The sequence below is a fragment of the Typha latifolia genome, chromosome 2 (genome assembly GCF_019914945.1).
Source record: "Typha latifolia isolate L0001 chromosome 2, TyphaL0001v2, whole genome shotgun sequence".
Lineage (NCBI taxonomy): Eukaryota > Viridiplantae > Streptophyta > Magnoliopsida > Poales > Typhaceae > Typha > Typha latifolia.
This window is the reverse complement of record NC_133087.1, coordinates 4404876-4423985: the sequence shown is the minus strand read 5'-3', so window position 1 is coordinate 4423985 and position 19110 is coordinate 4404876. Positions and strand designations below refer to the sequence as shown.

Here is a 19110-nt window from a genome sequence, read left to right as displayed (position 1 = left end):
ATATATATATATATATATATATATATATATATATATGGAAGACCTCTGTATCTTTATTGAGCAAAAGTTGCCGTAACATGAGAGAATAGAAGAAAAGAGGGAGGAATAAAGGGGAGAGAGACTCTTGTTTGGACGAAAATAGAGAGAATAAAGAGAAACGAAAAGAAAGAAAATGCTCTCTAATTATCACTTTTTATTTTCTCTAAAAGTGATTATTTTTTTAGAGAGAAACAGAAGCTTAATAGTGTCCTAGTTAAATTCATACTTAAAAATATTCATATAAGATGGGGCATAATCTAATTGGCAAGAGGAGAGAAAATTATTCTCTTTCTCCTCTTCTCTTCATTTTTTTCTCCTTTCATTAAGGTTAATGAGATATCTCAAATTGCGCCTGCATACCTAAAATTCATTGAACATGTCCTAAATGAAATGTCGATACAATAAAATCATCATATGATCCTCACATGTATCCTTTCTCTATGATAACAGCTGTGAGTGGCTTCAAGCTCGTGCAGTTCTTTCATCCAGAACACTCACGAATTAAAAGTGCACACCAAGTGAAATATAACGTCCTAAAACAAAAGTCCAGATAATTTTACAACGTAAGTTGGTAAATGTGCAAATAAATTATAACAAATACAACTCTCTGTAGAGCAACCAATATGAGGTCTGTACTTTTGACTCCACGGCTTGCTAGCCACTTATAGATAGAAGATGAAATTTACCCAAATTCCGGAAACAACTCATATATATATATATATGTATGACAGAATCCAACTTATACTTGGGACTATATATTCATACTTATTTACATGACATTGCATAGATCAATTTTGCATTCACCTTTTATAACTCTCACCTTAGGAAGAATGAAAGAATTTGGAGACGGACAAACTTACCAATTGCGATGGCCATAATATATTGGGAACCAAAAGGAAGACATTTTAAGCTTAGGGCACCGGCACCGATATCGCCATCGGCACTGAAACCGACAGATCTCCCCTCCCAAAACTCGAAACCCGCCTCATCGAACTGTTCCTCACAAGCGTATGATCTATTGCCCAACCATTTCCGATCACAATTGCCGCAGACATATCGCACCTCTGGCACATCTTTGCAAGCAACGCGGCCTTTCTTCTAGCTCTCTTTGTTCCTGTGAACAGGATGTTCTGAATCAGCCCACCCAGTGCCGGCACTCTGGCCACCTTCCGAATCAATGTCGGCCCACAGCGGCGGCACATCTCCTGCAACGCAGCAACTGCGTTCTCTTTTCCCTTGGGGCTTCCCCTCCGCAGAAGGCCCACCAGACTAGATACCGTGCCATCCCCGCTCCCGACGGTGTGGGCAATGGTCGGGTGTTTCATGAGCAATGCGAGTGCCCCCGCCGCCTCCTCGGCCACCGCTTCATTACCCAGTGCTCCTGCCAACGCCGTGACTGCCCCTGTCTCCAGCATTCCCGCCCAGCTCTCTGGGTGAGTCGACAGATTGAACAGCGCCATCACCGCGTCCTTCTTCCCTCTTGGAGTGCCCTTCGTCAACATATTGACCAATGCCGCGACGGCGCCCGGCTCACTCATGATCATTTTCTTGTAGTCATGAACCACTGACAGGCTAAACAACGTGGCCGCCGCATTCTCCCTCGCATCCACGGTCCACCCATGTCTCAACACATCGACGATCAGCGTCAACGACCTCTCCTCCTCCATAATTCGGCTCTTGTTCGTCTCAAAAATTGATAGGTTTAGTAAAGCCGTCACCGCATTCTCTTGCGCCACGGAGTTGGAGGAAGTGAGTAAGTTGCAAAGGAGCGGAATGGCGCCTAATTCAGCAATGAAAGCTCGATTCTTCTTCCCGGTCTTGGCCAGCAACCGGAGCTCGCGCGCCGCAACCGTCTTGGCATCATCCAAGCTATTTGACAACTGCTGAACCAAAATTTCAGCTGTTGCTTTGTTTGCTTCGATCGCGGCCTTACTGGTAGATGCCGCTGCGCTGTTCTCAGCCGCGCCGTCGGAGCTCTCAGGAGTGTCGTATGGGATCCCGCAGGCCGCGCACCACTGTGAGATTAGATTGCGGAGTGCTCGATTCGGCACGAGGCGATTGTGGGAAAGCGACTGTCCAGAATTGGGGCAAGTGTAGTGCCCTTCCTCCATCCACTGCACAATGGAAGCGCGATCGTATGTTTGCCCCGTGGAGACGATGACCGGTTCGCGCATCAAGTCAAGCGAGATCGGGCAGCAGAAGTCCGTGGGGATCGCGAAGGACGAGTCTCCGCTCCAGCTCACCAATCTCTTCTTCGACTTCTTGAATTGCTCGCCCGAAGAAGAAGAGGAAGAAGAAGAAGAAGACTGTGTCGCTGCCCCGAAGTCGACCTCGACTTCTTGGCATCCGAGGAGCAAGAATCTACAATACCTCGCGAGGGCAACGACGCCGCCGAGAAGGGGCAAGTCAGCTTCTTCTTCCATGTTAAAGATCTGCTCTTCCAAGAACTCGATCTCGATCCTGAACGACCTGGCGTCGCTGATGCCTAACTGATCGACGAAAGAGGATTGAAACTCGGCTGGATCCGGCGCTTTTCCTCGCGCGAAGTCGTCCAAAAAGGAGAAAACTTTGCGACGGAGCTCCTCGTCTCTAGGATCCACGTAGAGTTTTGATGTCCTGCACTGCCGTCTGAGTAGCTCGAGGTGCTCCCGGACGTCGTCGGAGAGGCGGAGGCCATCGAGGGGAAGGACGTCGAGCAGAGTCGCCAGTTCCTGATCGAGATCGTGGAAGTTTCCAGAGATCTGAGGATTTCGAAGCAGGAGCCAGAGGCGCCCGGATTGGGCGATGTAATCGAGGAGCATCTTGGCGCGATAGAGCAAGATGTACAGCTCCCGAAAGCAGAGGGTCACGGAATCGGGGAAATGGCGGGGAGACGGGTGGGATTCGATCAAGAAGTCGAAGAGAGATGAGAGGACCCAGACCTTGCGGATGAGGGATCGCGAGTTCCTCTCCTGGAAAGGAAAAGAGGTGGAGGGGCGGGAGGCGACGAGGCGACCGGCAGCGGCAGAGAGGGTTTGAACGAGGGCGGCGCCGGACAGGTCCGCCGGCGCGAAGTACGCACCGCCGACCGGCGATCTCCGGCGCCGGTAGGATAGGAAGTCGAGAGACAACGACATCCTCAGAAGTTTAGGGCTTCGCCTGCTGAAGAATCGATTGCTCACTTCTCCTCTTCTTCAAACTGGATTCTTGTGGATTTGGCGATTGCTAAGATCACGGATTGACCTCGATCGGCGATCTAATTAGGGTTTCTAAACTGAGGAAAGGAAGGAAGATAAAAAATTAAAAAAATATAATTATATATAAGAAGAAGAAAAGGACGATCTTCGCCGCGTGTAAAGTCATGAGAAAATTTCCAACGCGTTTTTGGTGGACCAAAGCTTATTAGTCAAAAGGTCTCATCTCTCTATCCCCTTTATATCAATTACCAGCTATGCCTACTTTGCCTGAGATGATATTAGGGGTGGTTCGGTAATTTAGCTATAGTGAGGAAAGAAAGAAATAAATAAATAATAGAAAGAAATTCAATTTCTAGGGATTAGCACACAGGGTAGTGCATTGGTTGTTGGCTGCACGGCGACGGCATCGATGCGGGCGGTGGGACCGACATTTGGTATAAGTTATAAAATAAAGTCAACGGATGCGTTGGATAGACGACGGGAGAAGACAAAGACTGTTAGCGTGGGGTTCGAGAGATCCGGTTCCATGGCTTTCCTTGTGAGCTTTCGCAGACGAGGGAAGGTGGGTCTGTCGGCCCCAGCGACCGCGCTATGAATTCAGAACACGAAGCAAAGGGTTAAAAAAAATAAAGGGATGCTTCTTTTTTAATTATTATTATTATTATTATTATTATTATTATTATTATTATTATTATTGAAGAAGGAGATGCTTCAATTATTCAATGCGGTAATGGACCACTCTGGTAAAAAAAGGTAGATAATGATCGGTAGTTTTCACTCATATTGATATTTTTATATATATTTTTTTAGTACGAATAATTAGATGAATAATAAATTTTAAAATAATATTTTAACCAATAATTTTAATTAAATTGATCATATCTTAAATAGATCTAAATTAAATTTTAAATAAATTATAATTTTTTTGACATAATTAACACAAAAATTAAGGGTTTTAAAATAATAAAAAAAATTCTTACATGTCAAATATATATAAAATTAGCAAAATCGATCTCTATAAACGACATAGAATATATCATTAATACTAATATAAATATTCACACTCTAAATAAGCAAACTAAAAATAATAAATTATTTAAGAAATATATGGGTAAACAGATATCTGTATTAAATTTATGCCCAAGTACTTATTACTTCTTGGGTGAATCCAACAAATTACATCCAATTTGTATCTAAATATGTATTTGGGTTTATTAAAAAAACATATCTATATCAGATTTCGTATTTAATATTTTTTTTTCAAAATTCCTATCCGTACCCGGTCAGGTAGAAACTTTTTACTTAAATATATTCTAGATAGGACCGTATAGCTAGGGTCAGAGTTAATTTGACCTATTTTCACCCATACATACCACCCAACTTTAAGGGTATTCAATCACAACTCTAAACAATTATATTGTGTGAAAATTATTTAATAGTTAGTAGCTTAGTTTGGCTTGATGACTTAGCTTGATTTAGATCAATGACTTCTGTAATGTGTTTGCTTAAAAGAGCAATTTGATGATTCGAAATAGTAGATCTATGAAATTTAGCTCTTAGCATTTGCTCAACAACGCAAGAACTTAAAATTAGACTAGACAACTTAATATGTTGACTAAAATATAATAAGGCCAAAGTATTTTTAAATTAAAAAATAATTTTCTTTTAGAAAAAAATATTAAGGAATTATGGACTCTTTGTGGAGCTCGTTTTTGGACTCTTGAATGATTTTAAAAAAAAAAGGTAAATGGAGTAAATATACTTCTACTACTGCTGCTTCCTTTTGTTATCTAAGGCTGTCATAATTCATCAACAAATAGGAATTTATTCTAAAAACATATTTTATCTCATATCCACCACCTAGATGGTTAGATACGTGGAAAACTAGAGGCTATTCCTCCCTTATTCACATTTATAACCAACGAAAAGATCTGTTGTTCCTTAACTGCAACTGTCGTCCACAACCTGAATCACAAGACAAATGTGCATCATTATATGCCACAGAACTTGCTTTGTCGATGACGTGGCAATACCAGGACAACTGATTGTAATCTTCTGAACACTTGCCTACTTTTGTGTAAATTTTAATATTAATTTATTATCACACTTCAACTATCTGATATCTCTTTTCCTTTATTAGGGTTTTTGCCGTTCCTCTGTCACAGAGGTTCTTCCTTTACCACCACCGATCTCCTACCCCCTCTCCTTACCCACTCTAAAAATCTAATGTGGTCAAGCTTGGAACCTTGGAATGCTCCTCGCTGCTGTCCTCAACCGTCAACGTCCTCGGCCTCAATGGCGCAGTCGCTGACCTCGCTGACCTCAGTCCGCACAACTTGTGGCTTCTCCCATTAGCCGTCAAGCTCTGTTCCCACTCCCACGCCCTCTACCCTCCTTCAATGATGAAGACTGTCTCAAGTAGAGCCTTCAGCTTCTACCACTTCAAGCAAGGTTGATCTGATGATTGCAATATTTGGGAGGTCTTTGCGACCCACTTTATTGCTAATTAATATTTGTTGGTGCTCTAACTTTGTTCCTGTGTTGCAATGCTTCGGGGAGGTGTTTGAGACATCTGTTAAGTATAAGGACTGATTTTTTTTAAAAAAAAAATTAAGTATAAGGAGGGTAAAGTGATTTAACCTTAAAAAATATTAAATAACTATTTTAGTTTGAATTTTTTTTCCCTTTATTCTCTAATACGGTCTTTAAATATCTTAAATTGATTGATAACACGATATTTTAATAAAAATAAATAAATAATTAAGGGAAGAAAAGTTAGAAAGGTTTTACAAAGTTGAAGGAGTAAGTGTCATAAAAATTAAATGAGTGGATTTATAAAAATAGATAGTAGTTTAGAGAGTCTAAGTATAATTATCTCTTTTTAATTTAGAAATTTTTACATAATTATCACTAAAAACTTTTAAAATAATATAATTACTTACGTATTTTATAATACGAAAATTGTTATCAAAATTATTGTGGTATTTCAAAATATTTTGCCCTTACATAAATCATTAAAATTAATTTAAAAGCTATCAAATATTTTACCAAATATTATTATACAATGAAAAATATATTTTATTTATGCAAGGTAAAAAATCTTTGATAAATATTTTATATTATAAACTTTAAAAAAGAAGGGTATTTAGTCATTAATGTGTTTGTTTAATCTGTTAGGAATATTTTATTAAAACAACCATAATAATAATTATGAAAGAGAAAAGTTTTGATAATTATAATATTTTAAAGAATGTAACGATAATTAATAATGTTTTAAAAGTTTTGAGCGGCAAATTGGCAAATATGTATGAAAGAAACCTTAACTTTATTGGCTCCAAAAGCTTCAATCGGAGAGAACTATGGGCTCTTTTACTAAGGGCTTTTGGAACTGGTATAATGAAATACATAATTTTTTACGCAAATGCCTCCAGAATTAGTCCATTGATAAATAATGACAACTATTGGAACTTTGATCTTGTTTTCTTTTTCTTTTTCTTTTTGCAAGTCACCATCAACATTTAGCTTTATTCCACAAAGAAGCTTCTTTTTTAATTAAAAAAAAAATCTAGAGTTGCTTCTTTCACACCAACGTGCCTTCCTACTTCACATTATAAACTAGAAAATAGATTAAAAAAAAAATCAATCCATTATTCATCCTATAAACTAACTAATTTGGATCGAAATTTCGCAGAAGGTTAGTATAGATTATGAAACTAATAATTAGCAAATAAACCACTTGGAACTCTCCTCTTTTCTTTAAACTAATTTTTTTTTTTCAAATTATTATGTATTCCATCCTACACATTCCTTCTCCATTACTTATCTCGTTCGCCTTTGCTTGCTCAGGCGAATACGGCGCAAATAAGACGTGTAATCGTCGTTATCGGCATAACTTTTCTTCTAATTTGAAAGGTCATCAAGTGGGATTTTTCGAATCAAACCTGCAGATAAGACGAACAAGAAGAAGAATGCACTCCAGAGCCATATGACTAATTAACAAGTCTTTGCTAAATGTCAATTAGCCAACCGACTAGGCAACTACCAGCTTCTAATCGCAGTCCAATAACTGGCAAGAAGAAAGAGTGGCCTTCTTCATAAGTACATATGGCGGCTAGAATTTGCACAGTTTCCATGTTTGCAATTGAGACTACTAGTGTTGCGAACTTGTGGGGAAAAAATGATCATTTTCTGCTCCTTCTCAAGTCTAATTCAATGACTTGAAGTGCTATAAGATTACAGCCAGAGGATTTGGTAGCAAACGGATGGGAAAGATGATATATATATATATATTTCCTTAACCATATGGAGAATTTTGTGTGTGATCTGTTCTAATATGACCACTGGTTATGACTATTTTGTTGTGTTTGTAATGGAATGTGCTGGAAAAGAAAGGAAAAAAAAATCTCATAATAAGACCGTAGTATTTCTCTTTTTCTCACTGGGAAGTTGAATGTACTTGCATGTTGGAATGAAATTAGACCTAGTATTGTGCTGACTATGCTTGAGCTATGTTCAAACTTGGCTCGAAAATTTTGATCCTAAGCCAATGCATCAAGTATGGATTAATCAATTTCAATTTAACCTTTTTTTTAAACTCGAAATCAAACTCAAGCGTAAGCTAGCTGCTTGATAAGCAGATTCAAATGTATTTAAAATTGAGCCTGATTCGAGCCCAAGCTTCATTCAAGTGACGAACTATATGTAAAAACCTAAGGTAGAGAGTTAAAAGGCCTGCAGAAGCAATACATAAAAAGGGACAAAATGTGCATGTAAGTTAACACTGCATGGTTATTAACATTTTGCAAGTATAGGATTGAGAGGGGACGCATATCAAGAAAAGAGGGCAAAAGAAAATGGACAACAAATTGTACAGAAAACAAGCTAGAAAATGCAAATTTATTGTTACGATCACACTTTTTGCAGGATATTTTCAGGACAAGATCACGAGATGACAGAGAATATTTCATGTAACATCTTGGAAGTAATGAAGTTGCCAGTCCAATCACCAGTTACTAAAAAAGAAAGGTGAGACAACTCACGATCAGTATTTAACAAGTGTTTGATGGCCATCACATTTCTAAAGCACAGTACTGCGTCCACACTGGATCAGTATAAAACAAGCCAAGCAAACTAAGCAGTTGCGGACTTACATTATTAGTACCTGAAGGCATTCTCTGCACTATATTTGCTCCTGATATTGTAATGATCAAACTTGGGATCAGCATAGTCCATTGACTTCATTTCAGCAGGTTTTGGCTCTGCCCCTGCAGCTCCATAAGCAACCTCTCCACTCTTATCTCGATGGCGATACCGAATTCTATCTTTCTGGCTCTTTGCACTCAATTGTGGAGCCTCTGCCGAACCATAAAATTCTGCATAGTCTTGTCTCTTCGAGGATCTGTGCTTGCCAGAGAGTGAAGAATCCTTGAATTTGGGTGGTTTGCTACTTTTCTGAGTCTTCGGTGTGGCGTCATTTATGATGGCAGGAGCATGCAGGGTGTTTGATATAGTTGGAGGGCTCTTCAGTTTCTGGGTTATGGGTGGCTCTGCTACGTCCTCAGGCATGATAAGACTATCTTTGAGAGGGGTGAGGTTTCCTTTTGCTCTACCACGTTGCAGGCTTAGTGGAATGAAGTTGAGAAGCAGATTTCCAAATGCTTCAATAGCAAATTTGAACAAATCAGTCAGAAGTGTCCCAAGAGATGGCCACCCAGCACCAGGTTCCTCTTTTAGGCTTTCCACAATAAGAGGGCTTGTCTCCATAGTATTATTCTTTAATTGTTCATCCTCAGAGGTTTGTTTCTGTACAAACAACAGATAACATCAAGAGAAACATACTCTGAAAGGCTAATTAAGTCAACACTAAGTTCCTTAACCATTCACAGTAATTTGTGTAGAGTAACAGGTAGTGGCAGAAAACTTTAAACTGAATCTACTACTGAAAAGAACAATCATTAGGCATTGGCATTGTAGTATTGGACAAGCATTGATTTGTGCAATAAATGATTGAAAGCTTAAGAAGCATGATTTACCTTTTGAGTGGTTGAGGGTCCAAAGCCGTGGTGCAACAAACAAGAAAGATATCCAGCCAAAACTGCGCCAACTACCATTATAATATCTGCCAAAAGAAGAACACAGAACATATAAAGTAATAAGTAACCAGATCTTCCAGTAAACATTGCATGGAAAAAAAGTTTAAAGAAAGTTATATTAAGAAGAAGATTGATGGCTGCAACTAACAAGAAACTAAATCAAACAGACTTTGTTTAACATACAAATGAGATCTCATCTGTTTTAAACAGGGACGAAAAAACTTAGATCCACCAAGATACTTTTCTTGCAGCCGATACCAACTGTGAATGAATGCCTTTCGACTTGTCCATTTCGTACTGCAGAATTCTTCCTCATTTGGATGTGCATGGAACCCAAATATTATAGAATATAATCATTCTGCTATAACAAATATTATAGAATATAATCACTCGGCTAGATCACTAAAGAGACCTACTAAGCCCTAACTAAGGTCACCCAGAATCGTGTCACAACACTGAAGATAAGAATTTTCAAGATTCAAGTATTTGCTATGAGAAACAAGTACCATCAGAAAAGATGTAATGAAGCACATTGGATCTCTTAAAATTGCAAAAGGGTGACAAGTTTCATCAAGCTGACCAATAGTAGACAAATCCACGACCATTAAGATAAAGAGATTACTTTAAAATTTTGTTTGCATATTGCCGTATTACACATTTTCTAGATAATGGGTTTCCAACATTGTTACTAAAGGGAAAAATCTCTACTCTACCCTCTCATATCTTACTACGCTATGTGCGTCAACAAACAAAGACCATATATATATATATATATATATATATAGAAAATATGCAACATGGAAAATTGCTGGTTAAAAGTTTTAAGTGACAGCAATTATTGGCAATAAAGATTTTCTATTACTCCATAGGAAAATTTTCAAGTGACAGCATGTCTCTCAACCTTATGACAAAATTTCATCATAGGTTTGAATCCAAATACATTCTAGTGCAATTTCTTTCACGGAAATCCAGTTGTGCAGATAGCACACCTTCCTTATATCGTATATCCAGATATGATCACAATGCTGTAGGGATTAGCATCTTAATTGCAACCAAGAGTAGCTAATTTTGAATCAAACATTTGATTTCACTTATATTCGGATGACAAAAGTAAACGGGCCTGTAGCTTGATCTTAAACTGATATTGTTCTGACCTTGCATTTCATACAGTCCAGAAGGATACTTAGATTTAACCTGTAAGGCACTGTAATAGAAAATTGAAGCAATCGCCATCCCAGGTATACCATATAAAGTGAGTGGCTATTGGCACTTTAGCTGTTCCAAATTTGAGAAGAGCATCTAGGTGTTTATGGGGCATGAAGGCAATATACCCCAATTATCAGAGGTATTTTCTTGTGGCCGAATGCACACAACCAGGAAGCTTGGGGCAAGCAAAACCATCATACCAGGTGACACCTCTAACTTTTTAACATTCATAAAGGACTTCAACATCTTTTTTCCCAAATAAATCTAAAGGAAATGTAAAAAAATAAATAAAGACCTTATGAATCTATGTCTGAGGTCCTAGATCAGAGAATGAGAAATAACACTCAAATTCCAGTTCAAAGAATGGAAAAGAGAGAAATAGATGCCCAAAGGCAGATTTCAAGCACTAAGCAGTAAGCACAAGCATAAATGCTCTATACCACATCATTTCTAGCTTTCCACTCAAATTGTAGTCCTAGTATTCACCAAAGATGACAACTGGTTATAGATGAAATAATCTTGGAGAAATCCATTTCGTGAGATACCAGACAGTGATATAATAGAGCCCATACCTGAAGGTGCAATTGAGCTGTAACTGTTATTACAATCTTCTTGCTGAAGGGCGATTTGGCGAAGAGCAGCATTTCCACGGTCAATTACTAACAAAGAGCAAGTTTTTCCAACATATACCACATCAAAGTCAGTAGAAAATTTAGCATCCTCACTGGGCCCATCTCTATATCCCGCAACATTTGATCTTCCTCCAGCAATTGTTGTCACTCCTGCAAGGGAACTCATACTTAGCAACTGGTTAAAAAGAACTTTGTATTTCCTATACCAAAAAGCACGCCACCTGCTTCTCCTATCTTTCGAATAGCAAGATTAGCAGTATCCGCAACATAGACATTCCCCTTGTTATCCATAGTGACACCTTTCGGATGCTTGAAGCGAGCATCGCTTGGCTTACCATCTACATGTCCTGAATACCCCTGGAATGACCCAGCAACCAATCTTCCCCTACTATCTGCAAAGCTACTATATCAGACCGATGCTATTGTATACAAAAATCAAAGTTTATATATATATATATATATATATATATATATATATATATATATATATATATACGTGTGTAGAACTTGGAATCAAGAATGAACATAATCACAAATTACGAACGCGATAGGGGAAATTGGACAAATAGATTGCGTACTATTAAACCATGAACCAGATCACAGTAAAACTCATTGAACTCAAAAGATCAAAGCTTTATACGATATACGCCTACATTGGGAAAGAGGCGGAGTAATCCGCACAATGTTATTGTTCACGGCGTCCACAGCAAGGAGTTCCCCCTCCGGCGAAACCCGAATGGTGTGGGGCACCACCCCAAGCTTGTCCCCCTCAACAAGAGTCTCCACAAAATACCCATTCTCAAACTGGAGAACATTCCCATCTGCTGCCAGAATCAAACAAGCAAGATATTACTCGACAAACACAACTACTCGTCAAACATTTCAACACATTATGGCAAAAAAAAAAAAAAAAAGGTGCAGAAAAAAGAACGTACTGACCACTTTGGGATGTCTTGGGAGAAGTTCTCGGCCATTTCACTACGGAGGACAGCTGCTTCAGAATAGCTCCTGAGATCAAGCGAGAAGAAGCCAAGGGAGATGAAGAGATATGGAAAAAGAAGAGAAATGGGGAGAAATGAGGAGAAGTGGGTATGCGTCAAATTACCTGAGGTATAAGCCTCTGCTTCGAATTGGAGGAGGGCGGTGGAGATAAAGAGGAGGAGGAGGAGGAGAAGGGATCTTCCCATGGCGCTTTCTTTGCTGGGAGAAATGGAAAGTGCCTTCCTTTTCCCTGCTGCTAAAGAGGGTTCAGTGTGAAGTGGTGCTGCTACGAGACGAGGGAATCATTTGGGAAAGCGAGGGTTATAATAAATGCTACTAATAGGATGTTGGGATTTCAGAATTTTAGCTTTATTCTCCAGCAATTTGCTTAGATGAACAATAAATATTTCATGCTTAGATGCACTACTTTAGCAAAGTAGCCTTCTACTTTCCAATTGGCAATTTACAAATAGCACCTTATATTTTCTTTTTGTAAGAAGTCATATATTACTTCAAAATTAGGTACAGTCAATGGTAACTTTGTGTACATCTCTATGCATGCCAAAAAAAAGGTCGAGGAGACGTCCTGAAGAACGAATCTAATCGACCAAGGGAGAGCACAATCTCCTCGGATGGAGTTGATCTGGATAAAGAAAATCATACTTGAAGATAACTAAAATCCAACGCCTTACACTGAGCAAGGAGAAGTGCTTTCAGGAGCCTCTCAACATTTTGTTTGGAGAGGTGAAGAAGGTTACAATGGGTAAGCAAGCACCTGCAGAGAAAAGGAGCCATTGTGGTTCCCATATCTCACCATTGGAGAGGAGGTTGTAGACGAGCTATCCACGTTAATTATAATCCAAGGCGTTAAATGGAGTAGACCACCGGCTCCGTTTCAATGCAAGCGCCAAGTTGGGATGAGAGGATGGTCTAGTCGGGCAACTTGGAGCAGAAGAACTCCCATGCCACAAACTGAGAGCAAACGAGTCATGGTGCTGCTGAAAGCTCCAGGGATAAACTTCACGAGTCCAGGCAGTAGAGCACCAAGAGAAGATATTGAAGAAAGTAATTGAGAGCTTAGACGTTATCAGTCTCTAAAAAGCTAAAGGTAGGAGGTAGCCGAGAATGAGATGGGGGTAAGTCCTCCACGAAGGCGAGTCATCTCCCAAGACTCGGGAAGGGAGAGGTGTTTAAGTCTAAGAAATGACACAGGGCTTGACAGAGAGATAGGACAAGATCAGCCTAAGAATGCCAAAATAACTCCACCTGAAAACTATCCGGTCAAGGGGATTTTCTACCCAAAAAAAAAGGGTTAAGTGACACAATTGCATGTTTAGAAAAGTAGTTTTTATATTTTTTCAATAGAAGTATTTTTAATTAGACCATGATCACAAGAATGTAAATTATAATTTCCTGAAAGGTAAAAGGTATGGGCTTCTCACGGATTTGGATATTCCTATCCAGTAATCACAACAAATATATAACTCCAAACCAAATAGTGAAATAGTTAAACTTCTACGCTTTTTGTAGAGATGGAGATTTAGTGATGTCCCAAATAATTCAGTGATATTGAAATTCAAGATACTCGTACCATAATATATAATAAAAGTCCCTTTAACTACCTAAGCACAATCTCATTGGCAACTGTGAATCGTTTTAAGTTATGCAAGATAACTAGTACTCATCCATATAAACCAAACGTCAACTGGATGCCAAAGACTCGTCTCTTTATTGCATCATGGAAACGGTGCTGTAGAACAATTGCATTTTCCAGTCGAAAGCTTGGAAATTATTTTAACAGTGGGCCATCTAAATCACATCCCTTACGAATACTCATCAGCATATGAATATAAAAGCACAGCAGATCTCATAACAATCAAACTTTGCAAGCAATCCCCCAAATAGAGGGTATCCGCTATATATTCACACTAAATTTCCATTCTATGTACAGTAGGTACATAATAGCATCTGATAACAAATATAAATTTGTTCGTGTTACCAATGAATGGATACTTATTTGTCACCTGTACAGTTCAACTTCCACCAGTTGTTTTATCATTTATGTGAAAGAATAGCCTCTTAGGGCTTGCAACCAGAACCAGATCGATCTCATGGAAATCATAGACTGAAAGGGTGATGCACATCTCATATCTAAACCTGGATGACTAATTCAGCTTTCCAAATTTATCGGATAGAGCTCGGTAGAGAATGGCGGCTGCTGGTGGCCTTGGCATAGAACCAAGAAGGATGTCTGATGCCTTGACTGGAGCACCATAAAAGCGGGAATTTTCTGAAGTTCGAGTCGTGACCATGCTTCCATTGAGTGCACAACCTATAAATGCACCTGGAATACAAAATATCGATGATAATGCACTGATGGCTACAATAAACTACCACAAACATGAGCAGTATGTGAGGGAGCGGGACAAACAAAAGTGCTAGCATGTGGGAATTTCATGATGAGCAAGCTTGTGAATCTAGTATACATCACAGCAATATAGTTTTGATCCAATTCTTTTATAGTTGTGGCAACTACAATGAATGCTAGATGGAACAAACCAACCGAATAACAAGGAGATAATTGCAAATTGTGCAGGTGAAAAATGGCACATTGGAAATCATCTAAGGAACATGATGCTATTAACCTTCTCCCTCTATTTCCCCTGATGAACAAAAATGATACCCATACAAAGAAGGTTAATTTTGTTTAGTTGTTACTTCAATGCATATAAGATTGTCTAGGAGATTGTGACAAACAAGAATAGCAGCAGGAAATAGTGCAAAACGACTATAGTGAGTTCACTAGTATGTATCTTAAATTGTACTATGAGAAAATTATAGTGATATCATATAATGTATGTGTATAACACACATCTACGTATACTTGTATATTTTTTATTTGAAGGTTAGTAATGTGAATCATACCTTTACTGCAGCTGTATGTGTAACATGCAGCATAACCACCATCACCTGCACGTAAATCAGCTTCAGCTGCCCGTCCGATAATACCAGCAGCAGCACTAATGCCAGCCCCGACTGATAAATGTGCATTTCCACTGAAAGTTCTCACTGCATCTTTGTTCCGCAGCACAATTATGAAGTCCGTTAACTCGCCTCCAGCCTATGGGAAAAAAGTTAAAACACTCATATATTACTCAGCTTTCCCTGGTTGATAGAATCATAGAACTTTTTCCATGCTACAGATATCATTACCTGAGCTCCCCATCCAAGACCAAAAGTAGAAATGGCAGAGGGTGGGGACCAGGAACCATCATCTCTCCGAGCTACAACCAACCCAGTTCCAATTTTGTATGTGACCATCATCCCAGCATTTACAACAGTAAGTATTGCAAGGCCTTTAGCTTGTTTAAGAATAGAATCAGGGATGGACTTCTCTCGTTTCAGTGAACCCACCTGAATATCATTCATAGCATATGCTTCATTAAAGTCGATAACTTTGCATCTAGGCAAGCACATTCCTCATTCTAAATAGATCTGACAAAGCTATAGAGAACAATTTAAGTATATCATCTCAATCTTGTTTCAACATGTACACACACAAGCACAAATCTTAGAAGTGTGTTCGATTGATTCAATATTGATGAGATGCACACATTTGAGAAAGCTTTGTGAGGATTCAGCATAGTTTCATAATCCAATGTCATTGTGCCAACCTAAAATCAACTCCATCAATAAACAGCATCAAGATCCAGGAAATGAAGATTAAGGTAAGAAAAAAGATATCGTAAAATCTAAACAGTTCATTGGTGAATCAGTGACACATTAGTGCAGTGCTCTCAATTATGTAAATCGAAGTTGAGGAGGAATATTCTGATTAGAGAGAATAGACATATCCCTGTATTGCCAGAGCTTAGATTAAGGAGGCTATGCTTGAAATAACATCAGTCCTAGTGGACCAGAACAGCTGCTACTTTATCTTCTTATGTTGAAAAGGCCCTCATCCCCCCATACAAAATTCACTTCCAAGAATAAGGATAGACAGGGGTTCTAATAGAGAATTGAACTAGATATATCAAGTAGAAAGAGACAGTTGAATCAAGCATGAGCACAATGGACAGCAAACTTAGTCCTCCCACAACCAGAGCCTTAGTTTGGATAGGTTTAGTTAGGGTATCTCTATATATCAGGTTCGCAAACTTGAACTTCCCGAACCTGACTAAAAGTCAGGTCACATTTGGTTCAGAGATCAACCAAAGGTGCACCCACTTATACAAAAATCATATACCTTGATAAATATCTTATTGTAGATGTATTCATAGAAACCTTCATTGCTCCCCCACACCCCCAACACCCAAAATCTTTACCTAGTTGTTCTCTTTCTTTAGAATTGTCCTGAGTCTTCTATATGCACTCTTGGTTTCTCCCTAGTCACCTTGCTTTCTCCCTAGTCACCTCTTTTTCAAACTGCTACATAGGCTGTCCCACCATCATTTTCTATTCTCCTGCTTAGCCTTTACAACCCAGCCCATCTCTCTACCTTTCTTTGTCTCACACCGCTATCCTTCCACATCAACACTTACATACCCCTGCCCTTTCCTCTAATTCTCCTCTCCCTTTCCCTTGCATAGTGCAGGCCTCTCCTCCCAATCAATGTTACAAATTCCCAATCAATTGCGTTCATCATATCCACCTCTAGACCATTCCCTCATCCCCTCACATCAGGATAGCAATCCCACCATAAAACACACAAAGACAAGGCTCTATTCTCCTCTCCTTGCACCACCACATCCATCTCATCTATAGTAACATCTACGCCACTCTAATTGGTCCATCAGTAACTCGAAACTCCTAGTAACCACTGATAATCTTATAGATAACGAAGTACTTCCTTATAATTGAGAAGCCAAAATAATTGTACATCTTTAGAGAAAGAGCTCTTAAACTTGAGAGGAACCACTAGAGGGTGCTCTATACAGCAAAGAATACTTTGTATCTGTTTACTAAATTAGAAGATTTGAAGGATACTACAACTGTCATGTTATCTAAACCACCTATCAAGTGAATATGGGAAAAGCCTACACAGAGCTATATAAATTTCATCAGATGAATTTATCTGCTTACATATTTGTAGTATTGAAGATAAAATTCTGCAATAGAGAAGAACACTTGGCAAATAAAATCAGAACACATCAAGTCTAGCAATATAATATACCTTATTGTAACCACGAATTATATTTGCTGCCTTGTATATCTCGTGCTCCATCGTTCGCCCCCAAGGAAAGTTCAACCATGATCTCAAGGTGCTGAGATCTGTCAAATCATGAGTAGGAAGTTGTGAAGCACGACTCACTTGATCCATCAAATAAGGTTGAACACTCTCTAGACGCACACAGCAGACATCACAGACCCGTTGAGGTTCCCCAGTTCTATATTTGGAAGGCAGCAAGCTCCTTCCTCTCGAGCATTCACTGCAAAATAGTCCACCACAAAACCGGCAATGATGCCGACAACACATGATTGGATGAAAACGTATATTACAAAGCATGCAAGCAGTTGCAGCACTGTCCGGCAACCACTTTGTTGGCTCTGCCTCAAGGATCTCCTTTGTATTATTAACATTGGCATCTGTGAGTGTGTGGGACATCTCCTTCCAAGCTTCTTCAAGTAGATGGGTGGACGCCCATGACATCCCATAATCCCCAAGATCACAAGAAGCAATAGAACCTACTTTGCCTCTTGCTGTAAGAATAATCTCAGAAACAACATCCCACATAGTCATTTCTTTATTTTCTCCATCAAATTGGTCCCAGCTCATTTCCTCCTCAGGAAAGTATGCACCGTTGGAACTAAAACCCCTATGCCATTCCTCATGATCACTTTCTGTCATTGGAGGGACAGAAACAGGAATCCAGATGCCAGTTTCTTCATAAAGCGGGGAGCCATAATAGAAGTACTTGCCTGATTTCCTACTTACAGAATCTTGGCACTTCTCGGTCTTGCAATTAGAAGCCTGGATCTCTTCTGTGGCGCATGATGTATCGTTCTTTGAAGGAGATTCACTATCATTCTGCTCCATTTGATCAGAGACCTAATAGTAGAAAAGGAGAGGTAGAAAATAGAACTATCATCAATAAATTAATTCTTTTATATATTTGGGAATTAAATTTCACTTGCTTTAGAAATCATTGGCACAGAAAGCTAATAGTTCAGCAGAAACTAGGATACTCGAACATGCACAAACTATTTCATTTTCACAAATGTGCCTCTAATTACAAAAATATCGCGTATTAAATGGTATCTTCGAAGATGCAAATGGAACCAGCTATTCCCCTATCTCTAAATCTAACAAGTGTTTCGTTTACACTTCAATTCACATTATACTACAATGAACAACATGCTAGTGCTTTCATTTGAAACAATTTCGAAACTAACAGAAACTAGACAAGAATAGAATTCTCATGCTTCATAAACTAAGTTTGCAATTAAAAGCGTCCAGCTTTCCACAATAGACATAGAGGGGCATCAAGAACTCGCAAGATGATCAAGAATCCGCCAAAATTCCCACCCAAAAAAAAAAAAAAAATCAATTCGCAACCGCAATTTTGACCGGAGAAAAAGATGTATGCGGAAGGGAAGAGATCACCTCGGTGGGGGAAGACGAAGGTGAGTCGTCTACCCCTCCTTCAGGAACAGAAGAACCCCTAGAAACACCGAATTCCTCTGTCTCGGAGGGTTGGGAAACCCCATCGGAATCCAGCGGCTTTGGCTCGCAATCTTCGACTACAGGGTAGAGTTTCTCCGTCTCCGCCATTAAAATTAGCGATAAGATTCGATCGACGACGTCGAGAAAGAGAAGAATACTTATATATGATTAAAGATTAGGGATTTGTTAGTAGGGATTCGGGGGATTCGAATTTCGAAAGGGGATTTGGGCAAAAAAAAAAAGAGAAGAGGACCGACGATTGCCAAACTCCGAGGCGAATCGCAAGAGTAAGGAGTTGGGAAACCTTTTTGTTATCTAGT

The 19110-nt window shown here is 39.1% G+C and overlaps 3 protein-coding genes and 1 long non-coding RNA gene across 5 annotated transcripts; 1 reads left to right on the top strand and 3 right to left on the bottom strand.

Annotated features, from left to right (window-relative positions):
- Positions 1 to 558: 558 nt before the first annotated feature.
- Positions 559 to 3336, bottom strand: LOC140782194 (U-box domain-containing protein 4). The gene has a single exon (XM_073128641.1). It carries the CDS (start codon positions 3153 to 3155, stop codon positions 951 to 953), a length of 2205 nt encoding a protein of 734 aa, XP_072984742.1. The 5' UTR covers positions 3156 to 3336; the 3' UTR covers positions 559 to 950.
- Positions 3337 to 5189: 1853 nt separating this feature from the next.
- Positions 5190 to 5687, top strand: LOC140782490 (uncharacterized). The gene is made up of 2 exons (XR_012107885.1): positions 5190 to 5262; positions 5356 to 5687. It is a non-coding gene; the product is annotated as an uncharacterized lncRNA (long non-coding RNA).
- Positions 5688 to 8164: 2477 nt separating this feature from the next.
- On the bottom strand, positions 8165 to 12527 carry LOC140782342 (uncharacterized). Of its 2 annotated transcripts, none has more exons than XM_073128860.1 (7): positions 12251 to 12527; positions 12085 to 12153; positions 11799 to 11969; positions 11367 to 11537; positions 11086 to 11295; positions 9248 to 9333; positions 8165 to 9017 (listed from the first exon to the last, which is right to left on the bottom strand). In XM_073128860.1, the coding sequence occupies exons 1-7, from the start codon at positions 12330 to 12332 to the stop codon at positions 8370 to 8372; spliced, it is 1437 nt and encodes a 478-aa protein (XP_072984961.1). In that variant the 5' UTR covers positions 12333 to 12527; the 3' UTR covers positions 8165 to 8369. The 2 variants fall into 2 exon arrangements, with proteins under 2 accessions (XP_072984961.1, XP_072984963.1); XM_073128862.1 differs by having other exon boundaries at positions 11799 to 11966.
- A 1481-nt stretch (positions 12528 to 14008) lies between these two features.
- On the bottom strand, positions 14009 to 19110 carry LOC140782648 (uncharacterized). The gene is made up of 5 exons (XM_073129337.1): positions 18731 to 19110; positions 17300 to 18175; positions 15340 to 15540; positions 15052 to 15247; positions 14009 to 14470 (listed from the first exon to the last, which is right to left on the bottom strand). Exons 1-5 carry the CDS (start codon positions 18896 to 18898, stop codon positions 14292 to 14294), a joined length of 1620 nt encoding a protein of 539 aa, XP_072985438.1. The 5' UTR covers positions 18899 to 19110; the 3' UTR covers positions 14009 to 14291.